General features: G+C 45.8%; 2 protein-coding genes across 6 annotated transcripts in view; both read left to right on the forward strand.

Moving 5' to 3' along the window:
- LOC138759367 (phosphoribosyl pyrophosphate synthase-associated protein 1) overlaps window positions 1–869 on the forward strand; it is a 53,166-nt gene extending 52,297 nt beyond the window's left edge. For all 5 annotated transcript variants that reach the window (XM_069929623.1, XM_069929625.1, XM_069929624.1 and 2 more), the window contains one exon: window positions 291–869. In XM_069929623.1, coding sequence (XP_069785724.1) covers window positions 291–449 — 159 coding nt within the window. In that variant the 3' untranslated portion in view covers window positions 450–869. The remainder of the gene's footprint in view (window positions 1–290) is intronic.
- A 47-nt stretch (window positions 870–916) lies between these two features.
- Window positions 917–27,329, forward strand: part of LOC138756899 (uncharacterized) — a 52,534-nt gene continuing 26,121 nt past the window's right edge. The window contains exons 1-14 of the mRNA XM_069923291.1: window positions 917–1,024; window positions 3,532–3,993; window positions 4,055–4,828; window positions 8,038–8,142; window positions 17,562–17,597; window positions 18,181–18,270; window positions 18,357–18,699; window positions 20,203–20,264; window positions 21,391–21,455; window positions 23,734–23,824; window positions 24,962–25,165; window positions 25,769–25,891; window positions 26,416–26,463; window positions 26,797–26,934. Of these exons, the coding sequence (XP_069779392.1) occupies window positions 917–1,024; window positions 3,532–3,993; window positions 4,055–4,828; window positions 8,038–8,142; window positions 17,562–17,597; window positions 18,181–18,270; window positions 18,357–18,699; window positions 20,203–20,264; window positions 21,391–21,455; window positions 23,734–23,824; window positions 24,962–25,165; window positions 25,769–25,891; window positions 26,416–26,463; window positions 26,797–26,934 (2,649 nt within the window). The remainder of the gene's footprint in view (window positions 1,025–3,531; window positions 3,994–4,054; window positions 4,829–8,037; window positions 8,143–17,561; window positions 17,598–18,180; window positions 18,271–18,356; window positions 18,700–20,202; window positions 20,265–21,390; window positions 21,456–23,733; window positions 23,825–24,961; window positions 25,166–25,768; window positions 25,892–26,415; window positions 26,464–26,796; window positions 26,935–27,329) is intronic.

Raw genomic sequence — 27,329 nt, forward strand, 5'->3', positions numbered from 1 at the left:
GTTGTGGAGAAATATGTAAAACTGATCAGGGAGACTTCAAAGACAAAAGGTACTGTATCACAAGTTGTTAAGCACTTTTTTTCATTTTGGGGAGGTGCACGGTGTCCTTTATCCTCTTGGTGTTGCCATTTTTTGTCCAATACTTTAACCTCACATTTGTTTGGAAGATCAGCCCAAATGTTGACCTCCCTCCCTGTGCCCTCTGCTCCCAACACTTACAGGTCTGATAGATTTATCATTGTGTAAACATGTCTTTTGCGATTTTAAACCCTCCTTTTTCCCCCTGCCAGGTGGTTGTAACAAATACTATTCCTCATGAAGTTCAGAAACTTCAGTGCCCCAAGATCAAAACAGTCGATGTCAGTATGATCCTGTCTGAAGCCATTCGACGCATCCACAATGGGGAATCCATGTCATACCTGTTCCGCAACATTACTGTTGATGACTAACCCCTTACAAGCATCTCCTGAAGTGGGAAAGTGTACAGAGGTAATGACTTGAGAAGGGCTGTAATGAGGCAAAGTCTGTCTGGTGCTGCAGAGCCTGTCAATTGTTGCCATTGTTCCAGTATAGATCATCTGTGCTGAGGAATGTGCTGCTTTCAAACAGGGCATTTTAAATCATTCCTGCAATGTCATTTAATTCTGTAAATCACTGCTGGATGACTGTTTGAAAGCGGTAAATTAACAGTTAATTGAGTTACGCACTCTTACTGCACAAGACCACTTCAAGCAAGTCACCCCGCAGTGTCACGGAAGGACGAGTGAAACTGCACCCGGCATTTTTTTCTCTGAACTATTTGACAGCACCATTGATGGTGCTAGTTTGGTTGTCATTTATCTAATTAAACTATCATGATTACCAAAGAATTATCTGTAGGTGTGCTTGCTTTTACATAGTGCATTATTTTCAGAAAATGCTGGAAATCTACCGCTGGTCAGACAGCATCTGTGGAGCCACCTACACCATTGACAACTTCTACAGATGTACCATCGAAAGTTTCCTCTTGGTGCATTACTGTGTGGTATGGGGACTGCTCCCAAGGCCTCCAGAAACTGTAGAAACACTGGAGTAAAACACTAAGGTCTGCAGACACTGAAGTAAAAACACAATACTGGAGAAACCCAGCAGGTCAAACAGTGTATATAGTAAAGATAAAGATACATAACCAACGTTTCGGGCTTGATCCCTTCATCAAGGTATGAGCAAAATGTAGGCAGGGGCCAGAACAAAATGGTGATGAGGGAAGAATCACAGTCCCATAGGCAGGAGGTACTAGGTGGATAAGGGAGGGAGGGCACAACACCAAGCAGGGGGAGGAAGGATGGCTCTGAATGGAGAAAGAAAGGTGGAGAGCTGGAGGAAAGAAGACAGTGGGATGGAGAAGAGGGAGAACAAGGAGTAGGCTAGCAGAAACTGGAGAAGTCTTTGTTAATGCCATCCAGTTGGAGCATGCCCAGATGGAATATTAGGTGTTGCTCTTCCAATTTACGGGTGGCCTTTGTTTGGTAGTACAAGTCCATGTCAGCACGAGAGTGGGGTGCAGAATTGTAATGGTTGGCCACCGAGCGATCCCCATCATTTGTGCGGATAGAGCAAAGGTGCTCAGCGAACCAATCTCCCAGTCTGTGTCCAGCCTTTCTGATGTAGAGAGGGCTGAATGCAGTAGATGACTCCCACAGATTCACAAGTGAACACTTGTGCCACACCTCCACCCTCACCAACATTCGGGGCACCAAACAGTCCATCCAAGTGAAGCTTTGCTACATAAAGGACTCTGTTTGACCTGCAGTTTTCCCAGCTTTGTGCTTTTACTTCTGCAGAAACATGCAGCATGGAACAGGCCTTTTGGCCCATCTTCTTGATCAGCCAGGGCATTAGAGGTCATGAGGATAAGGCTGGGCAGTGGGGCCAATGGGGGGGGGAATGGATCAGCTCATGATTAAATGGCAGGGCAGACTTGATGGGCTGAATGGCCTATTTCTATTCCTATTGTCCAGCTCATCCTTTGCCCATTTGTCATGGTCTTAACAATGGACTATGCGCAATTATCTGTATTTGGTCCAATCCCTTCCAACCCTTCCCATTTGCCCTCTGGTTGAAGAAACTTTTCCTTCCCTTTGTTCCAAAGGGATATCCTTTTGTGGCTGTGCCCTTGGTCCCAGACTCTCACACCACTGGAAAAATCCTCTCCTCTACTCAGCTATTTCAATATTTGCTTTATAATATTGCGTTCACTTCTAAGTTTTCCTCTAGAAGTCATTTCAGAGAATGATCAACCTTCCTTCCTCATGTCACTCTTAAATCTCACCCCTCCCACTCAAAATTTATGCCCATCAGTTTAGGTTCCCCTGCCGGGGGAAAAAGACTGTCCATCAACCTCATAAACCATCTAAAAGACTGTTTTCGGCTTCCTACGCTCCAGGGAGAAAAGTCCCAGCTGACCCATTCTCTTCTTGCTCCTCGCCCTCCATATGTGGTGTGGAGGTAGTAGACTCCTGTAGTGACTGACTCTGGTCCACCCACTTCGACGCAATGACCAAGAATGTGCTCTGGGACCTTTACTCTGGGAACATTTGGTGTAATGTGGAGTATGTCCGTAGCTCTGGAAGGGGATTGGACAAATTTGAGTTGACAAATCTGGAGCACTGGAAACCAAGGAGCAGAGATAAACCTGAGTTTATGAGAGGCATTGCTTGGTAGTTGCAATCTTTTTACCAGAGGACATGGGTTTAGGCTGAGGGCTGGTGGGGGTAACAGATGTGTGGAATACTGTTTTTATACAAAGTGATGGGTGCTGGGAACAGGCTGCTAGAAGTGTAGATTTTATCTAAAATAGAAGCATGTAACAAGCTTCCAGATTGATGAGGAAGAAGGATATCTATCAGGTGCAAGCAGCAAACTTTAACTTTGGCATTACTTTTATTATGGTGGGCTGGTTCCTGCTACACCATAACCCCATCTTATTGTTCACAAAATAAACTAACTCGAATGAAACCTGGTAACTTTATTGTGACTCTCTTCTGCATTCCTATTTTTATTTTATTTACACCACGGGAGCAGTTGATTCTGGCCCTTTAAACCCATGCCGCCCAATTAACCTACCCCCCCCCCAGCACGTATCGAACACTGGGAGGAAACCGGAGCCCCCTGGGAAAACTCACACAGACGTGGAGCGAATACAAACTCCTTACAGACCACACAGGATTCTAACCCAGTCCCAATCGCTGGTGCTTTAACCTCTATGCCAACTGTGCTTTCCAAATTCCCCAGCTCTCGTCCTCGAGTCTCTGACTCTTCCAATTAGCCACCACAATACCCGACTGTAATGCCGCACATTATCCTCCTGTGTGGCTGTCGGGTGGCCATCTGAAACGGGAAAAGTCGGCCAAGAGGTCTACTCACCCTACCCTTCTCCAGGTGGTATAATATCCTGCTGGAGTATTCCCCATTGCAGCTTTCAAGTGCCTAGCAGCGGGCAGGCTGACTGTCAGCTGGCGACCCGCTAACAGCCACGCGACCCACTAACAGCCTCCCACCCCGCTGCGGATACCGACCCGCCCCGCTGTGGATACCGACCCGCCCCGCTGCGGATACCGACCCTCCCCGCTGCGGATACCGACCCGCCCCGCTGCGGATACCGACCCTCCCCGCTGCGGATACCGACCCTCCCCGCTGCGGATACCGACCCTCCCCGCTGCGGATACCGACCCGCCCCGCTGCGGATACCGACCCGCCCCGCTGCGGAAACCGACCCTCCCCGCTGCGGATACCGACCCTCCCCGCTGCGGATACCGACCCTCCCCGCTGCGGATACCGACCCGCCCCACTGCGGATACCGACCCGCCCCGCTGCGGATACCGACCCTCCCCGCTGCGGATACCGACCCACCCCGCTGCGGATACCGACCCTCCCCGCTGCGGATACCGACCCTCCCCGCTGCGGATACCGACCCTCCCCGCTGCGGATACCGACCCACCCCGCTGCCTGACAGTCCCCTGACATGGAACTAGGGGGCTGGGGCACGCACACAAAATCCTGCTAAATTTAAAAGGTGAGAGCTTTTGAGGTCAGGATTCTCGGGAACGGCCGCCCCAGCCCCGTTCTCCCCCGCCGACCGCACCAGCCCCAGACAGTGAGGAGTGGGGCTGTCAGCCTGTTGCCTCTCCTCGCGCTCCACGACTTCGTCTCGTGCCCGCGGCATTCATCGCGTCCTTCGTTGCGCGGCAACGCGTGCTCGCTGCCGGAGATTGGCCGGCGGACTGCGGCTGCGCCCCGGACCAATGGGCGCGCAGCGCGCATTGGGGGGGCGCGCCAGTTGACAATGGGACGGTGGCCATGGAGACGGGCGGCGCGCGGGAACGGCGGCGAGTGGGTGGATGAACTGATGGCGGTTACCCTCAGCCTGTACGAGCTGGCCGACCTGAGCATCGGCCACCCCGAGCCGGGTGTGGTGAACTTCGCCGCGCTGCACTCGCTGCTGCACGCCTTGCTGCGGCACCTGGGCATCCAGCAGGTGCAAACGGAGCAGCGGCCGGAGCTGTTGGCCGGGCCCGGGGAGTTGGGCACCGGGGTAACCGAGCGCGGGGCGGCCGAGCCCCCGGCCACCGGCAGCAGCATTGAGCCCGCGGTCCCCGGCCCCGGGCCCTACCGCCGGCTGGAGCAGAAGCTGTGGGACGTGGAGCGGCAGGTGCAGGAGCTGAGCCGCTTGCCCAGCGCCTTGGAGCTGCTACAGCGCAGCCGGCACGACGGCAAGGCGGTGAGCGACGTTTGGAACCTGCTGCAGCTCCGCAAGAACACCGAGGTCAACCGCGAAGGCCTGGACAAGGTGGGCACAAGGACCTCCGCGGATCCCCGGACCCGCCGCCCGTCGGGGATGGGGGTGATTCCACCCTTGGTCTATATGTCACTCAACTTACAGCTTCACCATCCCCCGGTCTCACTTCTCCCGGGACCTGACCCCAGGTCTGGCCCCCAGCCCAGTTGAGATCCCCATATAACACAGGACCAGGCCCTTCAGCCCAACTCTACATGGCTTTCCCATTTCCCATTCTCTAGCAGGGCTATATTGTTGAGAAAACTATCTTGGACACATTTAATAATTTAGGCTCGATCCAAGCCCTTTGTGATGTGAGACTTCTGGTCCACATGAGAGAAGTTGAAATTGCCCACTATTACAACCCTGTTCTTCAATTTCCCTTTATTTTTGCTACTCTATTTCCTGCTGACTGCTGAGGGCCCTTAAATGTGATTGTATTCCTTCTTATTTTAGAGTTCCATCCATACAGAGTTGGTGGATGATCGTACAAAGCTGTCTCGGTATGGTTTCCACTCCTATGTCCTCTGGCTCGTCTGCTACACAGAAATTTTGGTTCACTCCCCTGCCAGATTACTTTAAACACTCCCGATTATCATTATCTTTCCCCCCCCTCCCTCCCTCCCAAGATATTGGTCCCTCTCCAATGCTGCTTTAACCTGTCTCTCTTATACACATCCCTTCTTCCTTGGAAGAAGTGCTCCAAGAATTTGTAGCCGTCACTCTTGCACAACTCCTTAGCCAGCTCCTTAGCTGTGCTATCTTTCCTTGCGATTTCATGGGATGGGGAGCAATCCTGAGGTTACAGTTTGAGAGTTCTGCCTTTTAACTTGCAACCTCCTCCTTCCAGGACTTCTTCTCTCTTCCTGTCTATCATTGGTACCAAAATTGACCATGTACTCTGGCTATTCAGCAACACACTCCACCCCCCACTTCAAAATGCCCTGAGCCCAGTCTGACATCCTTAACCCTGGTACCAGGGAGGGAATACACTATCTTGAAGTCTAACTTGCCTGTCTGTGCCTGTGATGAAAGAGTCCCCTTTCACTGTGCATAAACACAATCTGCAAGAGGAAATCTGTGAGTGGAGCACCATCAGTGGCCGAAACTCTTCATCTTAATGAAGGATGTTGGCTAGCCTGAATCATTGACCATTTGTCTTCTCCCACAGATGCTACTCAACCCACTGAGTTCCACCTGCAGGTTGTGTTTGGCTCCCCCCGTTCAAAGCATGGCGTGTAAATTGGGCAACACTGACTCGCAAGCCAAAACACCTGTTACTGTGCTGTATGTCTAAATTTAAATTGAACTTGCAGGGTTCATAGGAGGTAAAAATATATTACCAATGTTTTAGGTCTGAGCCCTTCGTCAAGGAATAAGCAAAGAACAGAAAGGTTGCAGAATAAAGATAAAGTTGGCTGTGGGAGAATTGGATATGATGAAAGGCGAGGTGAGAATTGATTTGGCTCTGTGGAAGGAGACAGAGGGGAAAGGTGACGGGGAAAGAAGGGGAGAGGGGGCGTTAAAGGAAAATGGAGAGGTCGATGTTAATTCCCTCCGTTGGAGGATGCCCAGATGGAGGATGAGGTGTACCTGCAATTTGTAAGTGGTCTGTTGATCAGATGTTGGCAAAGCCCTTGTGCATATGGGAGGTCTCTTTGTACCTGTGCATTCTCTGTGCAAGGACAATGGCTATTGAGTTTTTTTCAGTAACAGTAGGTACACAAAGCAGATTGAGCTGTTTGGACATGTTTAGTAAAATGACTCATTGCAACCTTGGGTCACTGCACACTGAAGGGTCTGTAACTCAACAGCTAAGCAACCATGGCCAAACACTGCCCTGTTCCACACACCCAACAGATAACCATCTTGGTAAGTTGAATGTTCTGAGAGTCTGTGTCTTGCTTCACTGCTTCGTAATCTTTCCATGGAGATGAGAGAGGAAGGGCAGTTGGTTTGGGAAAATTTCACAGATAGTTGTTGGAACAGCAGTGTAAAAATAGAAGGAGATTTCAACTCCCTCACAGTGACAGGAACTGCTGCTGTGCCAGGGAGTGCATTGACAGGGACCACCACAGTGAGAGGGAGTGCGATGATGGGGATTTCCATGCTGACAGGGACCATCACAGTGAGAGGGACTGTGGTGATGGGGACCTCTGCTTTGACAGGGACCGCATTGACAGGGTCCACCGCAGTGAGAGGGACCGCATTAACAGGGACCTCATTGATAGAGACCACCACAGTGAGAGGGACCGTGGTGACGAGGACTGCTGCTTTGACAGGACCACCACAGTGAGAGGGACTGTGGTGACAGGACAGCTGCTTTGACAGGGACTACCAAAGTGAGAGGGACCACGGTGAAGGGGTCTTTTGCTTTATCCTATTGTTCCAGCCTCCATCACCACCCCCAGAAATGCATTCCGGGCACCCACTACTTCCTATGTTAAAACTTACCACTGACAGCTCTAAACTTTCCTTCACTCACCTTAACAGATGTCCTCTCAATAAGCCATTGCTCCCCTGGGAAAAAAGTGCTGGCTGAACATCCGAACTATATCCGTCATAATCTTACATACTCTCACTGTCACTCCAAAGAGAAACCCCTGCTTGCTCCACCTTTCATCATAAGATATCCAGGAAGTATCCTGGTAAACATCCTCTCCAAAGCATCCACGTTTACTATAATAATGCAATCAAAACTGAACTCAATACTCAAGTGGACGACCCAGAGTTTTATAGAGCTACAAATTTACCTCACAGCTCTCAAACTCAATCCCCCGAATGATGGCCAATCTTAACCACCCTTATCAACTTGGTCAGACGGGACATTTTTCGTGGTGTATAAGAGGCTGAGGGCTAACCTTGCAGAGGTGTATAAAATGAGGTGAATAGTTAATCTTTTTCCCACAGTAGTAGAGACTAAACCCTTATGCACGCCCCCCCCCCCCTTTCAGGTGTGAGAGTATAAAATCTAATCTGAGGGGCAAATTTTTTCACACTAGATGAAGGTGTGGCCTGTGGACTGTCAGTGGGGAAGTGAGGTGAAGTGATTATCTGGATTTCTAACCTTCAACGTCACTTCAAGATGAGAAGGCATCGTTGACCAACAACTGGCTGTGCTGGGTTCTGCATCTGTCATAGTTTGGGGAGTGGGTTGAGGAATGAGGATATTGTCAAGGTGCAGCCTATGACCTATGACCCCAGTGTTGGTTGTCTTCCAGGCAATGTCCATGATGGAAGAGGTGATGCAAGAGATGAATTATATGAAGAAATTCAAAAATAATATTGAAGATCGCATTAAAGACATTGATAAAAATATAGATTCGGTAAGTCGAGTGTGAAGCCACTTCATCCTGAGGCCATAGACATCTCCCCTCCACCCGACCACTTGTGTATGGGCTATGGGAGAGCCCCTCTCTCACCCTCCCACCTGATGCACCGGATCCTTCAAGATAGAGATTGTTCTCTCGAGACACTGCCTCTTGAGGATGTCCATGGTGGAATGAAAACTGATGTCTGTGATGTTGCAACTCTCTGTAGCCTTTTCTTGTCCTGTGCATTACCACCTCCACACCAGACAGTGATACAACTAGCCAAAATGCTCTTCATTAGAACTCGCAAGAGTCTTTGGTGACATACCAAATCTCTTCAAACTCCTCACAAAGTATAGCTGCTGGTGAACCTTTCACTTGTTCCCCATTATATGTGCCCAGTATGGTTTTCAAATTGTTCAATATCCACTCTCACCTCTCTTTTGCTCTTTAAATATCTGAAAAAATTTTACTCGTTCTCTTTTGTGTAATGTGAATTTTTTGTCAAGGTGACCAAGAGGATTAATGTGTGCAGTGCGGTTGACATCTCTACGAACTTTAGCAATGCCTTTGATAGGACTTTCCCCCCGCCCCCCGCCCCCCCCCCCCATGGGTAAGCTGGTCAGGAAGGTTCTGGAGTAAGCTGACGAATCGGATTTGGGTTGGTAGGAGGGTTGAAAAGGTGGGAGCAGAGAGTTATGCTGCAGGGAATCGTGCTGGGTCCACTGTTGTTTTTCATCTAGATCAGTTGTTCTCAACCTTTTTCTTTTCACTCACATACCACTTTAACTATTCCCTCTGCCATCGGTGCTCTATGATTAGTAAGGGATTGCTTAAGGTGCAATGTGGGTGAAAAGGAAAAGTTTGAAAACCACTGTTTTCATTGTACCTTATTGACTCGTTATGTGCACATTTTCAGTACTCCAAAGGAAATGGGCCAATGACATTTTCTCAAGCAAAATATTTCAGTAACAATTGGGTCTAGAGCAGTGATTGTCAACCTTCCCTTCCCTCTCACATCCCACCTTAAGCAATCCCTTACTAATCAGACCACCGATGGCAGAGGGAATACTTAAAGTGGTATGTGAGTGGCAAGAATTAGGTTGAGAACCACTGATCTAGATGAATCATTTCCCTTAGTATTACATAGTTGCTTGAAAGTGGTGACACAGCTAGTAAAGAAGGCATTAACAATGCATGCCTTTGTTGACCAGGGCTTTGAGAAGACCTGGGATGTCAAGTTATGAGTCAACAAGATGATGGTGTCACTACACTTCAAGTATTCTGTGCAGTACCATACCCACTCTATGGAAAGGATGTGACTGATCTAGAGTGTACTGAGAAGTTCCTGTTTTGTACTCTTCCCTGCTCCTGTGCTGCACGGTTCCATTGGATATCAGAGCAGAAGTAGGGCATTCAGCCCATCAAGTCTGCTCCACCATTCCATCATGAGCTGATCCAGTCTCCCACCCAGCCTTAAATACACCCAGCTTTCTCTTCTTTCTCAATCTTTGCCTTAAATACACCCAATGACCTGGCCTCCACAGCCGCCTGTGATAGCAAATTCCAGAGGTTCACCACTCTCTGACTAAAGAAATTCCTCTGCTTTTAATGGGTGCCCTTCAATCCTGAAGTTGTGCCCTCTTGTTCTAGACTCACCTACCATGGGAAACAACTTTGCCACATCTACTCTGTCCAAGCCTTGCAACATTCAAAATGCTTCTATGAGGTCACCCTCATTCATCTAAACAGTCCAAGAACCATCAAGCATTCCTCATACACTAATCCCTTCATTCCAAGAATCATTCTTGTAAATCTTTTCTGAACCTTCTCCAATGTCAGGACACCCTTCCTTAAATAAGGAGCCCAAAATTGTACCCCATATTTCGAGTGAGGCCTCACCATTACCTTATAAAGCCTCAACATCATATCCCTGCTCTTATATTCTATTCCTCTGGACATGAACTTCAGGAACTGAGTTACATGGAAAGGTTAAACAGGTTAGGACTTTATTTCCTGGACTGTAGAAGAATGAGGGGAGAATTGATTGAAGTATTTAAAACTATGAGGGGGATCGATAAAGTAAATGTAGATAGGCTTTTTCCACTGAGGGGAGGTGAGATACAACCCAGAGGACATGGATTAAGAGTGAAATGAGAAAAGTTTAGGGGGAACTTCTTCACATAGAGTATGGTGGGAGTGTGGAACAAGTTTCCAGCTGAAGTGGTAAATATGGGCTCAATTTTAACATTTAAGAAGAATTTGGATAGGTACATGGATGGGAAAGATATGGAGGGCTATGGACTGGGTGCAGGTCAGTGGGTCTAGGCAACAAAAAAATGGTTCGGCACAGATTAGAAAGGCCTGTGCTGTAATGCTGTATGATTCTATGAATGCCAATATCGCATTAATTTTCTACAACACTGACTCATCCCGGAGTTTAATCTTTAGGGTAGTCTGCATGAGGACTCCCAAGTCCCTTTGCAACTCTGAATTTTGAAGTTTCTTCCCATCCAAAAAATTGTTTGCCCATTTATTTTTTTTCTACCAAAGTGCATGACCGTACACTTTCTGACATTGTATATCATTTTCCATTTCTCTGTTCATTCTGTGTTACACGGTTCTCTACTCCTGTGTTGCATGATTCCATAAAACCATAATATATAGGAGCAGAAGTAGCCCATTCATCCCATTGAGTCTGCCCTGCTATTCATTCCATCATGAACTGATCCCTGAGGAGTCACGTGATGGAGTAGTGGCCAGTCAGGGAATTCCAGCCCTCTCCGGAAAAGTTGAAAAAAAACGCACAAAACACAAAGGTACAAGAATAAAAATTAAAACAAAGTAAAAGTAAAGGTGAGAAGAAAATGGCAGCGAAGAGAGAAAAGTCGAAAGCAACGGGAAGAAGAGAAGAAGAAAGAACGTCGGAAGAAGAAGGTGAAGGCCTTACCTGTCCGAGGAGGCCTGCCGCGGAGAGAGAAGCCCACTCCCTAAGGTCGGTGGAAGTCCCGAGCTCGGGACTACAAAAATGGCTCGCGGAGCCGAGTAAAAGTGCGCAACCGCACATGAAAAAAAACACACCGACGGGAGGGGGGAACAGCTGAGGAGTCGATCTCCACAGCTGAGAGTGACAGCTGCAACACAGCAACAGGAAGAGAACACAGAAAACAACGAGAACAAGAAAGAAGAGAGCAAAAAGAAAACAAGGAAACAACAGATGGCCAACCCAGAGGAAGAAGAAGAACATAGAGAAATGGAAAAAGAAGGGAAAGGCAGGACAATGGATATATATTTTTTTAAAGAATATATGGAATCAGTAAAAGAATGGCAATTACAAGAATTTAATGAAATAAAAAGAAGAATTAAGAGTGCAGAAGAAAAAATGTATAAAATAGAGATGGTCATATCAGAGATAGGAAAAAGAGTGGACAATGTGGAAGAACGAGAAATAATCGTAGAACTGGAAGTAGAGGACTTAAAAGAAAAATTAGAAGAATCTAATAAAAAAGTTAGAGGCACAAGAGCTGTTAGCTCAGAAGATAGATATAATGGAAAACTATAATAGAAGAAATAATATAAAGATAGTGTGCCTTAAGGAAGATGAAGAAGGCAAGAATATGAGAGAATTTATAAAAGATTGGATCCCCAGGGTCCTAGGAAGACCAGAATTACAGGAAGAAATGGAAATAGAGAGGGCACATAGAACACTAGACCCGAAACCACAGCCGCAGCAAAAACCAAGATCCATTTTAGTAAAATTCTTAAGATATACAACAAGAGAAAATATATTGGAGAAAGCAATGAAGAAAATAAGAGAAGACAAAAAGCCACTGGAATACAAAGGTCAAAAATTTTTTTTTATCCAGACATAAGTTTTGAACTCCTGAAGAAGAGGAAGGAGTTCAATACAGCAAAAACGATCCTATGGAAAAAAAGATATAAATTTATGTTAAAGTACCCAGCGGTACTTAAAATAGTTATTCCAGGGCAACAAAACAGACTATTCACGGATCCGGAGGAAGCACGAAAATTTGCAGAACAACTACAAAACAAGCAGAGAGATGAAGATATGTAATGAGAGTAAAAATGACCACAAACTATATGTATGTGTATATATGGGTGTATATATATATATATACCTATATATATAGTGTATGTAAATATGTGTGTACATGAGTGTATCCGTATTTAGAGGAAAATATATAGAGTATAGATAAGAATTAATAAGGGAATGAAAGGGAACAGAGGAAATAAGGAGGGAATTAAAAGAGTGACCTTTGTTATATATGAAAATTGAAAACTTTTCCGGGGGGGGGCTGGGTGGGGAGGAGTTACGGTCACTGCAAAATCAGTTGACGCTTGCGAGTGAATTCGCAAATCCAAATGGAGAGGGGAGATGTGGTTGCCCGACAAGGGATAAAGGGCAACTCAGGAGGGGGAGGGGAGAATGGGGTTAAAGAAATTTTAGATAGGAGAATAAGGGAAATGTTTGATGTTTTAGAAATGTTGTCTTATAAAGTGTTCAAAACAAGAAAGCAGAAATGGATAAGAAGGAAAGGGAAGATAAACAACGTATGAAATGGCTACGTTGAACTATATGACTTGAAATATTAACGGAATACATAACCAAATCAAAAGGAAGAAACTGTTAAATTTACTGAAAAAAGAAAAAATTGATATAGCATTCGTGCAAGAAACACATTTAACTGAAATGGAGCATAAGAAATTAAAGAGAGATTGAGTAGGACATGTAACAGCAGCGTCATATAATTCAAAAGCTAGAGGAGTAGCTATATTAATAAGTAAAAATGTACCAATTAAAATAGAAGAAGAAATAATAGATCCAGCAGGGAGATATGTAATGATAAAATGTCAGATATATTCAGAGTTTTGGAATTTACTCACCTAACGAAGAAGATCAAAAATTTATGCAAGATATTTTTTAAAGATAGCAGACACGCAAGGGAATATATTAATAGGAGGGTATTTCAACCTTAATTTGGATTCAAATATGGATAAAACTGGGAAAAAAATTAACAGAAAGAACAAAGTAACCAAATTTATAATTAAATCGATGCAAGAAATGCAACTTTTGGATATATGGAGGAAACAACACCCAAAGGAAATGGAATATTCATATTATTCGGGTAGACATAAAACATACTCAAGAATAGATCTATTCCTGTTGTCAGCTCGTATGCAAGACAGAGTAAGAAAAACAGAATATAAAGCTAGAATATTATCGGACGATTCACCCTTGATATTGACAATAGAGTTAGAGGACATCCCTCCAAGAATGTATAGATGGAGATTAAACTCCATGCTACTTAAAAGGCAGGATTTTAGAGAATTAATTGAAAGACAAATTAAAATGTACTTTGAAATAAATACCGAATCAGTGAAAGATAAGTTTATACTATGGGACGCAATGAAAGCGTTCATCAGAGGGCAAATAATAAGTTATGTAACCAAGATGAAGAAGGACTATAATCAGGAAACAGAGCAGTTGGAAAGGGAAATAGTAAATATAGATAAAGAATTGGCAATGAAGGAAGACACAACTAAAAGAAGAGAATTGGCAGATAAAAAAATAAAATATGAAACACAACAAACATATAAGGTGGAGAAGAACATAATGAAGACAAAACAGAAATATTATGAACTAGGGGAAAAAACACACAAAATTCTAGCATGGCAGCTTAAGACAGAACAAACTAAGAGAATAGTATTGGCATCAAGGAAAAAAAAAGAAAATCACATATAATCCAACAGAGATTAATGAAAACTTCAGAGAATTCTATGAACAATTATACCAAACTGAAAACGAAGGGAAAGAAGACAAAATAGATGAATTTTTGACTAAAATTGAACTACCAAAATTACAAATAGAGGAACAAAATAAATTAACAGAACCATTTGAAATAGTAGAAATACAAGAGATAATAAAAAAACTACTAAATAATAAAACACCAGGAGAGGATGGATTCCCAATAGAATTCTATAAAACATTTAAAGATTTATTAATTCCTCCCCTCCTGGAAGTAATCAACCAGACTAACAAAACACAAAGCTTACCAGATTCATGCAAAACAGCAATAATTACAGTAATACCAAAGACAGGGAAAGATCCACTCGCACCAGCGTCATATAGACCAATATCATTACTTAACACAGATTATAAGATAATAGCTAAACTATTAGCAAACAGATTAGCCGATTATGTACCTAAAATGGTAAATCTAGACCAAACTGGATTTATTAAAAAAAGATGAACAACAGACAATATTTGTAAATTTATTAACTTAATTCATGCAGTAGAAGGGAGTAAAGTGCCAACAGTAGCAGTTGCTTTAGAAACAAAGAAGGCCTTTGACAGAGTGGAATGGAATTATTTATTCAAAGTATTGCAAAAATTCAGTTTACCCGAGAAGTATATTAATTGGATTCTCTTCTCTTTGGCTTGGCTTCGCGGACGAAGATTTATGGAGGGGGTAAAAGTCCACGTCAGCTGCAGGCTCGTTTGTGGCTGACAAGTCCGATGCGGGACAGGCAGACACGGTTGCAGCGGCTGCAGGGGAAAATTGGTTGGTTGGGGTTGGGTGTGGGGTTTTTCCTCCTTTGCCTTTTGTCAGTGAGGTGGGCTCTGCGGTCTTCTTCAAAGGAGGTTGCTGCCCGCCAAACTGTGAGGCACGGTTTGAAGCGATATCAGCCCACTGGCGGTGGTCAATGTGGCAGGCACCAAGAGATTTCTTTAGGCAGTCCTTGTACCTTTTCTTTGGTGCACCTCTGTCACGGTGGCCAGTGGAGAGCTCGCCATATAACACGATCTTGGGAAGGCGATGGTCCTCCATTCTGGAGACGTGACCCACCCAGTGCAGCTGGATCTTCAGCAGCGTGGACTCGACAGCATCGAGACAGCATTAATTGGATTAAAGCATGATATAAGGGGCCATTGGCGAAAGAGACAGTAAATGGATATATATCAAAGCAATTTAATTTAAGCAGATCAACAAGGCAGGGGTGCCCACCATCACCCTTATTGTTCGCGTTAGCTATAGAACCACTAGCAGAATTGATAAGAACAGAAAATAAAATAAAAGGGATAAAAATAAAAGACAAGGAATATAAAATCAGTTTATTTGCAGATGATGTTATAGTATACTTAACAGAACCAGAATTGTCAATAAAAGAATTACATAAGAAATTGAAGGAATATGGAGAAGTGTCGGGTTACAAGATTAATGCAAATAAAAGTGAAGCAATGCCAATGAATAATGCGGATTTCTCAAAATTTAAGAAGGAATCACCATTCAGATGGCAAATGCAAGCAATAAGATACCTAGGTATACAAATAAATAAAAACCTCGGCCATCTATATAAACTAAATTATTATTATTCTCTAATGAAAACATTACAGGACGATTTAGAGCATTGGAAAGATTTACCACTAACACTAATAGGAAGGATAAACTATATTAAAATGAACATTTTCCCAAGGATACAATACCTATTTCAGGCATTGCCAATACACTTGACAGAGAAATTCTTCAAGGAGTTAAAGAAAATAATAAGGAAATTTTTATGGAAAGGGGGGAAACTGAGGATAGCACTAGATAAATTAACAGAATGGTATAAACAAGGAGGCTTACAACTGCCAAACTTTAAAAATTATTATAGAGCCGCACAATTAAGATACCTATCAGATTTTTATCAAACAAGGGAAAAACCAGATTGGACTAGATTAGAACTAGATAAAATAGGGGAGAAGATACCTGAACATATATTATATATATGGGATGAAAAATTGGTACAACGTAGGAGTTCTCCAGTATTACATCATCTGCTCAATATTTGGAAGAAGATTCATGTAGAAAGGAATAAAACAAATTACCAATTACCAAAACTAATACTGACGCAAAATCAGTTAATCCCTTTTACAATAGATAACCTTTCCTTTAGAGAATGGGAGAAAAAAGGGATCAAAAGAATGGAAAATTGCTTTTCAGGAAATAAATTATTATCCTTTGAACAAATGAAGGATAAATATAATATAACTCAAGATACAGTGTTGGCATACTACCAACTGAGATCCTACCTGAAGGACAAATTGGGAAGCAGTCTGAGGTTACCAGAGGGAAGTAATTTTGAATATGTGATTACAGATACAATGATAATCAAAAAATTTATAACAAATATGTATATTAAACTGCAAGAAAAGGAGAATGAGGAAACAAATGGTAAAACTAAACAAAAATGGGAACAAGATTTAAATATAAAGATAAAGAAGGAAACATAGGAGAAGTTATGCTCTGGAACGATGAGAAATACAATAAACACAAGGTTACGTATGATACAATATAACTGGATACACAGGCTATACATTACACCTCAAAAGTTAAATAAATGGGACCCAACAGTATCAGACAGATGTTTTCATTGTAAAAAAGAAATGGGAACAACAATTCATGCAATCTGGACATGTGAGAAAGTTGAAAAATTTTGGCAAGATCTAAACCAGATATTAAATAAAATTACAGAAAACAATATACCAAAAAATCCAGAGATCTTCCTCCTAAGTAACATAAAAAACAAAGAATTTGGACTTGATTTGGATGGTGCACAAAAAAGATTTGTTATGATAGGCCTAGCTGTAGCAAAAAAATATATTATGTCAGCCTGGAAATTAGAAGATAACTTGAGAATACAACAATGGTATATAGAAATGAATAAATGTATTCCATTAGAAAAAATAGCATATAATTTAAGAAATAATATTGAAATATTTGAACAAATATGGGAGCCATACATGAAACACAATAGAGAAAACCTACCGGGGACATCTACCACCTAAAATAAGGAAAGGAGAAGGAAATGAAAAGAATTGACTTAGTGGAATTTCTTGTTTATTTTTATTGAATGACAACATTGTTTGACGGGTTTAATGTATCTTAGATTCTGTACTTTAAATGAATGGGGAGGGAGGTAGGGAGGGTGGAATGGGAGGAGGGGGGGGGAGAAAATGACACTCTATATATTTGAAAAGGAAAATGTATATATCTTGGTCAATGTGGTTTATGGTGTGAAAAATAAAAATTTTTTTTAAAAATGAACTGATCCCTTCTCCCTTTCAACCCACTCCCCTATTTCTCCCCATAACCTTTGATAGCCTGAGTATTCAGATCCCTATCAATCTCTGTCTTAAATTCACCCAACGTCTTGGTAGCAAATTCTTTGAGATTCTGGCTGAAGAAATTCCTCTGCATCTCTGTTTTAAATGGGTGCCCTTCAATCTTGAAGTCACCATGGCATGAGTATGTGGATTATAATGGGAGCTGATGCCTGATGAAGCTAGAATATCGTTTCTCTTCCATCTTGACCTTTTGTCCTCATCTCTCTTCAATCCATTGTTGTCTAATTTACCTTTTGTGTTTCAGGTCACAAATCAAATGGCCTCAGTTAACGAGATTCTGGTGAGACCCACACTCATTTCACATTTCTGTCTAACAATGAATTAGTGATGTGATTCATCAGCACTGAAATCTGAGCATTTTTTCACTGATGCATAGAGTTACATAGCATGGAAACGGCCTGTCTCCTAATTCCTGCCTTTACTGATTACAGAAGGTGACCCTGTGAGCAGGAGCCACAGGGCAGGGGTAGGGGTCACGGGGTAGGGTCAGGGGGCAGGTGTAGGGTTACAGGGAGGGGGTAGGGTCAGGGGCGATGTAGGGTTACAGGGGAATGGTAGGGTCAGGGGCAGGTGTAGGGACACAGGACAGTGTGTTTAGGATGAGATATACTATCTGTAACTGTGTAAAGGGACTCTGAACTGATTACCGGTGATATGGGTAACTGCCTGTAGCATTGTGACAGGTGTCAGTGACGGCTTCCATCAACTCCTGTGCTTGATTAGACGAAGAACTCAGGCCGACAGTAAATCTGTGAACTGATCAGTGTGTGAAACTCGTCCTTCATAGCAGTGATGGTGTGGGTAAAAGGGATGTTGAGTGTCTGCAATTTAACTTGATTGCTGTTCACTGCTGTGCTTTCTAGAATAAAACTTCTGAACATCTGGAGCAATTCGTCAGTTGGAAGGCCCTCCAGAACACTCTTGTTGATGCATCTGCCGATTCTCCACGTGAAGTAAAGAGCGTTTGGAAATCTTTATTAAACTGCGCTGGTTAACAATGACTTATTGCTGACATGTATGTTTTTATTCTGTTGAGCAGGCAGAACCATCTTGGACAAGCCAAGTTCTCACACCAGATCTTGAAGTCAAGTCTGCTGACATCAGCCAGGCAACTGGAACCACTGATGAAATGTCCAATGAAGTATTTATGCCCCAACAGACACCAAGTCCAACTCAGCCTGTGCACAGGATCGACCAGCCCTCTGAATTACATCATCCTTCTGGCAAACAGAAGAGAACTGCCTCGTCCACGTTGACTAGAGAGAGAGCTGAGCTTTATCCTGATACCATATCTGCTCTTCAACGCATCCGTCGTGCATCTGACAACCAGCCTTTGTTAGATCAGCGTGTGTCTGCCCTCGAGAAAGCCTTCTCAGAATTAGGTGAGTTTTAGAGCAGTTTATAGTTTGGGCACCTTGAGTGTGTGATATGGAATAACTGGAAGTTCCATGTATTCTATTGCAGTGTGAGGCTGGTAAGTGTCTAACTCTCACTGACTTGAGGGCTACTTAGGAATGACTCTGTGAATATTACATGCATGTCTGTAAAGATAGGTTGTACAATTCTTTCCACATGGTCCAGTTGTGGTCAAGGTCATGTGGAGACGACTGAACTGAGTGGACTGCAACAAGTGATCAAGGCCCACAACAGGTGCAGAAATAGAGAAATTATTGGAGAAGATTCTTAGGGATAGGATCTATTCACATCTGGAAAAGCACAGACATTCAGGATGGTCAGCCTGGCTGTGTGCAGGGGTTGGTCTCATCTTACAAATGAGTTTTTTAAGGAGGTAACAAAGATAATGGATCAGACCAATGGATTTTGTCAATATAAACTCCAGTAAAGAATTTGACAAGGTCCCTCATAGTAGACTAATCTGGAAGATTGAGATTCATGGTGACTTGGTGTGACAGAGACTGCTGATGGAGAACTGTGACCCATATTCCTCAGGGATCCGTACTAGGACCTCTCGTTTTTGATGTATGTAAACGATGCAGACAAAAAATGTAACTGGACTGATTTTTAAGTTTGCAGATGACAAACACATTTGTAGGGTTGTGATAGTGAAGGGTTTCAAAGGATTTAGTTGTAGAGAGCACAAGTTTGAGAGGGAAGAGTTTAAAAGAAATTTATGGGTAAGTTTTTTTTTACACTGAGTGAAAGTAGTCCAGAACACACTACTGGGAAAGGAGTTGAAAGTAGCATTGAATTGGCAGGGATGGTGGGATAGAGACCTTGTGCAGATGGGAGTAATTTAACTTGGCATCGTGGCTGGCACTTGAGATGTACTCTTCCATGTTGAAACAAACACTTGGTTTACTGTGAATGAGCAGAAAGGTTTGCAGTGTCCTGATTGTGGATTGAATCGAGTTGGCAGATTGACCATTCACTTTTCCACTGTTAGGCACAGAGATGTCGCTTGCATGTGTGCCTCAACCTTGCCTGGTGTGCATCAGCGAAGAATTTAGTCTCATCTGAGGATTCTGCTGTGATTTGGCAGCATCCTCCCACCTGCCCTGTCTCAGCTATCCAATGACACTGAAACAGGCTGCAGAGTTCTCTCAACACTCTTGTTAACTTGCTCTAATGGGGATGGGGGCTGATTAGCACAAGTGCAGGGATATTGGGCTGAGAGTGAATGAGGAGGCTGCCCTCTCCAGGGACGGTGAGACAAAGGCTGGGCAATGGAAACGTGGGTTCCATGCCTCTCTGCAGTAAATGCCCACCCACACCCCTCCCAAGGAGAGGCCAATGCTCATTTTTATCGTTATCTGTGCGTCGGCTTCCCCCACTTTTCAGGGTGGGATCCGGGAGGGGCTGGGGAGTGAGGTGGGAGGGGTATCAGTATCTTGAATGGTTAATTGTTTTGGATTTGACCCATCAAGCTGGAGCAGCAGATGGTGAAGAGGGGAAGGGAAGAGGCAGTGAGAGTGAAGATCATGACACGGTGAGTGTGCTTACCTGAGAATCTGCAGCAACACTTCTCCCACAGCTTGCCTTCTCAACATATCCGTGCCCAGAAACTGGTGCTGTGTGAAAGCACAGTGTCTCGTTCCTGCCCCCATCAACAAAACTAACAAAGAGGCAATCTCAGCACCAAGAGCCAAGTGCCAACCCTGGGGAGAACTAGACACCTGATGAAATCCATTACAAAAGTAACTAAAGGACCCAACAAGAAGCCATTCAGCACCTCTCCAACGTGTGGCATGGGAACAAGGAGGGAGGAGGTGTATGAGAACAGGGAGGGGGAATGTATGGGAACAGGGAGGGGGAGTGTATGGGAACAAGGAGAAGATGTATGGGGACACCACAGTTTAGGACTCATATATCACGTTGGGAACAACCTCCTTCCACCCCCACATCACAGGCCTGGGCTGGGATACTCTAAGAGGGACGGTAGAGGGATGAGAAGCATTAGGCAGATGGGGTGATCAGAACAGGATCAGGGGCCCCACAGGGTCATTGGGCTGAGGGTAACGAGCAGGGGTAGGTGGCTGCATGAGAGTGGAATGCAGGGGAGGGGTACGCAGGGCTTGGGGTGCAGAGGGAGGGGTACATAAAGGTTGGGATGCAGAGGGAGGAGTATGCAGGGGTTGGGGTGCAGTGAGGTTTTGTGAGTGGGTGGTTCTGGGAGGGGTGAGGTTTGGTGGGGGGTTTAATTCAGGGTGCAGTGAGGTTTGGTGGGTGGGGTGGTGGGATAGGTTTTGTGGAGGGTTCTGGGTGGAGTGCGGCGAGGTTGGTGGATGGAGGACTTGGGGGGTTACTGGGTGGGGTGGGGTGAGGTTTGGTGGGGGGTTCCGGGTGGAGTAAGGTTTGTTAGGGAGGGGATTTGTTCAGGGTGCAGTGAGGTTTGGTGGGGAGGGGGTTACTGGGTGGGGTGAGGTTTGATGGGTGGGTATTCTGGATGGGATGAGGTTTGGTGAGGGTTTTTTCAGGATGGGGTAAGGTTTTGTGGAGTGGGGTTACTGGGTGGGCTGTGGTGTGGGATTCATGACCAGTTGGGTATTGAGTTATGGGGAACACTGCCAGGAGATAGGAGTGGGAGCTGCCTTTGAACTATGTTCTTTGCTCAGCCTCCAGATGTAGCTGAAGATGTGAAGGCAGGCAATGATGTGAGGGCTGAAATTTCAGATCTCAGGTAAGCCCACACTGGGAGCAGGACAGGGTCAAAGGCAGATGTGCCAAAGATCGAGTTTTAACTCCTGGAACTACTGCCCTGAACTGAGCTCTCTACCCTACCCATTCCAGTTCAAGGCCATCCAACTCATAGCAGGAAAACAGGCTGTTCGGCCCAACTTGTCCATGCAGACTGAGTTGTCCAGCTGAGCTGGTCCCATTTGTCTGCATGCACCCCATATTGCTGTATACCTTTCCAGTCCATGTATTCTGTGTAAATGTCTCACATGTACCTGACCTAACCTATAATGCTTTCTCTGGCAGTTCGTTCTACACATCCACCACCCTCTGTGCAAAGGTTGCCCCTTGGGTCCTCTTTAAATCTTTTCCTCTCTCATCACAGAGATGGGACTTTTCTCTTTGAAGCATAGAAGGATAAGAGGAGACTTAATAGAGGTCTACAAGATTATGAGAGGCATAAATAGGGTGGACAGCCAGCACCTGTTTCCCAGGGTAGGAATAGCAAACACCAGAGGATATGAATACAAAGAGAAGGGAGGGAAGTTTAGGGGAGATATCAGGGGTTGTGTGTGCCAGGAATGCTTTGCCAGGGCTGAAACATTAGGGACATTTAAGAGACTCTTGGACAGGCACGTGAAAGTAAGAAAAATAGAGGGTTACAGGGTAGGGAGGGTTTAATACTTTTATTTGAGGAATATATGGGTTGGCATAACATCAGTTCTAAGCCCTCTAGTTTTAACTCACATCCCTGGGAAAAAGACCATTTACTTTATCAATGTCATGTGATTTTATAAGTCACCATGAGGTCATCCAACAGCCTCCCACACTCTAGGGAACAAAGTCCTGGCCTATCCAGCCTATCCCACCTCAGGCCCTCTGCTGACACTCTCGTTCATCTTTTCTGTACGCTTCCCAACTTGATGACATCCTTCCTTTCACACATTGACCAGAACTGCGGACAGTCTTCCAAGTATGGTCTCCCCAATGACCTGTACATTTGTAATATGGCATCCTAACTCATGTACTCAGCACCTCACCAATGAAGGCAAGTGTGCGAAATGCTGCCTTCACCATTTTCAGGGAAGTATATACATGCACTCCAGGGCCCAACAACTTACTATTGCCAGTGCTGCCTTCTCTGATTTTACTAAAATGCAACAACAGACTTAAATTCCATCTGCCATTTCTTGACTCATTTTCCCAGTTGATCTCAATCATGCTGTAATCTTCATTGACTCTCACTGGTGCCGTCCACAAAGGTGCTATGTTGCTTTATATCGTTAATAAAGGTGACATCACACCATTGGCCACAGGCCTCCAGGGTGAATGACACCCTCCACCTTCACCCTCCGTGACCCACTATCAAACCCACTCTGTATCCAACTGGTCAGCTCCCCATGCATCCTGTGCAAACTGGACCAGCCTACCACGTGGAACCTTCTCAAAGACCATGTTTAAAGTCCATGAAGACAGCATCCACTGTTAGGCCCTTGTCCATCCTTGTCTTTTTAAGCAACACAAATATGTGAGACATGATTTTCCACGTACAAATCCTTTGGTATCTATTCCAACTCATTCCTTGTCTTTCCAAATTCTGTCCTTTAGAATCCCCTCCAGGACCTTTCCCACCACTGATCTGAGCCTCAGCTGCCTGACATTGCAGCCTTTCTTAAATAAAGACACATCAGTCCCCTCCAGTCTTCTGGCACCATACCCGCACCTAACAATAATTGAAGTATCTCCGCCAGGGCCCCTGCAATTTCTCCCCACAATCTCCTACACCATACAGCCAGGTCTTGGGGATTTATCCATCTTTGTGCTGTTAGACTACAGGCTCTTTAATAATGTGGATATGTTCCAAGACAGAAGTTTTCATTTCTTTTTATTCCTTATCTCCAATGACCTTCTCCACAGTGAATGCAGATGAGAAATATTCATTTAATACTTGCCCCATATCAAGGACGCCAATCCTCGATGAGATCTATCTCTCCCTAGTTACCCTTTCACTCCTGATACACTTGGAATCTTTTGGGATTCTCATTGTCTGCCAAGGCAAACTCTTTCTCTCTTTTCCCTCCCAATTTCCCTCTTCAGTGAACTCTGATAGTGATTCAGTGGAACCCAGAGAGAAGACTCTTGGATTTGGGCTCTGTATGTGTACACTGCCTTGGTGGGGAGGATGGATGCAAGCTCACATTGGGAGCACCACCATCTGTGAGCCATGGGGAGGCAATATCAGCAACACCTGGGAACAAACGACCTCTGATCTTTCTTGTCAGAGACATGGTGAAGAACATTGATGAAGAATTGCATGAACTGCGGAGATTCCAACCGAGCAGTACTGAACCAGGAGGAGAAGTGCAGCAGCAGGTCAGAGAGACAGCATCGAGGGAGTGGGGTGGTCCCGGGGTTGGGTCAGGCACCTTTGCATGCTGGTGGGGGATGGGACCGGGTGAGGGTAGTACCAGAGAGGAGTGGTCCTGGGTAAAGGCCGTCGTGAGTTCTGAAATCTGGGGAGTAAGGTAGCCCTGGGGTTAGGAGGGTGCCACATCAAAAGTCCCTGCTCCTGATCACTGGCAATTCAATCCAGAAAATTACCTTGCCATCTATCCACACATGAATCACCAGCAAGGAGATGGTGCTGTTGATGGTCCTATCAATTCTCAAATTCGCTGACGCTGGGTGAGTTTCACCAAAGCCTCTCGGCTCCAGACCCCATCACAGTCAGGGCAGTGAGCAACGGCCTTGTCAATAACGTCCATATCCTGCAAACAAGAGGAGCAATCAGCTGAAACTGCAGTCTCTGACTACGTAACAGGCTCCAGGAGTAATCACCAGGGTTCCTCTGTCCAGGAACAAGGGGAGAGACGCAGGGTGGTTTCCAGACTGAGTCCTTGTGCCTGGCTGAGCTCCCAGTGTGTAGCAGATATCAGTGTCACAGCCAACTGGTATACTGTTAGTGCTGGCTGCTCTAATGCCAGTTTGACATAAGGGTAAGAGTACTGTGCAGCATGGCAACAGACCCAACTTGCCCAGATCAACCATGTTCACGACCTGGGCTAGTTAGTCCCAGTGGTCTGTGTTTGGCCCACATCCTCTAACCTTTCCAGATATCTTCTATACTTTGCTTGTGCCTGTCTCTAGTACTTCCTCCGGCAGCTATGTATCTACCTCCCTCTGTGGAAAAAGGTGTCTGTAGATCTTTACCCTTTCATAAGTCTATGCCATCTAAATTTGTCCATCCCTCATGATTTTATAATGACACACCTCTGTTCTGGACATCCAGGGAGAAAAGTCCCAACGTATTAAGTCTCCCAGGACCAGTAACATTTCAGACCTAGTACAACCCTGGAGTACCCAAATCTGCATCTGGACCAGGAGGTGTGCTCGCAGATCTGGATCTGGACCTCGAGATGTGCTCCCAGACCAAGGCTGGTGGATTTTGACTCCATTCATCACGAGAACAGATCCTCTGCCAAGTGTAACATGAATCTGTTTCCTTCACAGTTGGACATGTTAGGATCTGTCCTAGAAAAAATCATGAGCTCTTCTTGTGCCCTGCTGGGGATGAGCCTTGGCTTGGAGACAAAGTCGACGTGTCCTGTCTGCAGTTTGGACGTCAGTCAGGACGCTAGCAACCTGTGCCAGCGATTCCAGAAACTGCAAGAAACAGTGAACGCCCTGGTCGACTCAACCGGGGAGGGGACTAAGGTACAACAACAGAGGGGACTGATTCCTGTGTGAATTCCTGTCAAAGGGCCCAGGCCCAAAACATTGGTTACTCTTTACTTTCCATGGATGTTGCATTACCTGCTGAGTTTCTGCAGGACCCTTTTTGCAGCTCCTCGGACTTTATTCCAAGTTTATGGGTCTCCTTCCCCTTTGAAGCAGTCGTTTTGGTTTCCTCCGTACTTCTTTCCTTCTGACTACATAAAAACATAAAAAATATTAATATTACATGAGATCAAAGAAAACCAGGCTTTCACTGAAATATGCTATGGTCCCCAGTGTGTGTGTGTGGGGAGGGGAGGGGGTGGGCTTGTATATTGTACTTGACCCCAGCATTGGCAAATTTTCTAGTTTAACTCTTGTGTAAATTGAATTACCCATTCCCACCCTGACCCCTCACCACCCCTACCTCTCCCTGCTGCCCTGCCTCCCCAGCACCCTGCCATAGCACAACTTCCTGTCCCCCTCCCCTTCTACCCCATTCCACTTCCTGGCCTCCTCTCACCCCCACTCCCCGAGCCCCTCCCCTCCACTCCCTGTGCCCACAATTGTCTCTGCACTGATGTGCTTGTCCCCACATTACAGGATGGTGTGGTCAAGGGTAGGTTACAGGCTCACATCCAGCAGCTTCAGGCAGAGTGTGAGAAGCTCAACCATACCACCATCCAGCTGTTGGAAGACGACCGGCTGCAGCAGAGGAACATCAAGGTGGGTATCCACCCTGTGCCAGGCCAAGCCCTATGTCTCTGAGGAACATCGAGGTGGGCCTCCATCCTCCACCAGCCCAAAATGCGTGTCCCAAGGAACATTGAGGTTGGTTCCCACCCTACAACACCCTCCTGATACCCATGTCCAGGCCCTTTCTGATGCACAGCTCCTTGCTGCTCAGGTCCCATCTCAGAGGGTCTCCCCTCCCCCACTATCCCACCACCAGAAATCCTGCTTAGGATCTGAACTAACCCCACCCCTCCGGGGCTGTGATCCACTCTACTCTCCACGACCCTGCCTTCCTGAAGCCCCCTTCTCACCATAGTCTGCCACTGCACAGCAGCGTGTGTTCCACTCACACCTACCCCTTCCTCTCCCATCGCTGGGTCTACAGTGGCCACCACTTCCTCTCATCACATCCCTTGATCACCACCACCTTCTCTCTTCCACCCTCTCCCCTGACCCTCCTCCTTGTCTGCTCTCCATTCTCAGTCCAGTCTCTAACCTTTCCTCTTGTATTTCAGTCTCTGTTTGACTCGTTGAGCCGCCTGGAAACAAAATGTGGAGAAGCGGTGAGTGGCACATGGTGTAGCCAGAGAAGTGGGTGAGTGGCACATGGTGTAGGTGGGGCTGTGATTGAGTGGCGGAGGTGTAGGCGGGGCCGTGGGTGAGTGGCGCATGGTGTAGTTGGGGCTGAGGGTGAGTGACATGGGTGTGGGTGAGGTATGGGTGAGGGCAATGGGATTGGGGAGAGGGTCAGATTGTAGGGGAGTGCCGGGTGTGGGTGGTGCTGTGGAGTGTGGATGGGGCTGTGGGTGAGTGATGGATGGTATGGGCAGGGCTGTGGATGAGTGATTGGGGTGGGGTGCATAGTGGCTGCTGACAGAGAGTGGCTCCCCAACCAGAGCATCAGCCAGCTGCAGTTCGATGCTGTCACGGATCAGATGAATAAGATGATCCAGGGGCTGCTGAACAAGATCTGTGCCCAGGAGAAGGATTGGAACTGTGTCCTGGAGCAACTCATCAAACAGATGGAGTGCAAGGTAAACCCTCTCCCTCTGACCTTCCTCCTTCCGTCCTTCCCCACTCCCCCTCCTTCCGTCCTTCCCCACTCCCCCTCCTTCCGTCCTTCCCCACTCCCCCTATTTCCATCCTTCCCCAACCCCCCCATTTCTGTCCTTCCCCAACCCGCCCACTTCTGTCCTTCCCCAACCCCCCCACTTCCGTCCTTCCCCCAACCCCCCCACTTCCGTCCTTCCCCCAACCCCCCCACTTCCATCCTTCCCCAACCCCCCCACTTCCATCCTTCCCCAACCCCCCCACTTCCATCCTTCCCCAACCCCCCCTACCCGTCCTTCCCCAACCCCTCCACTTCTGTCTTTCCCCACCCCCCTACACTTCTGTCCTTCCCCAACCCCCCCCACTTCCGTCCTTCCCC

This window comes from Narcine bancroftii, chromosome 3 (assembly GCF_036971445.1).
Source record: "Narcine bancroftii isolate sNarBan1 chromosome 3, sNarBan1.hap1, whole genome shotgun sequence".
Classification (NCBI taxonomy): Eukaryota; Metazoa; Chordata; class Chondrichthyes; order Torpediniformes; family Narcinidae; genus Narcine; species Narcine bancroftii.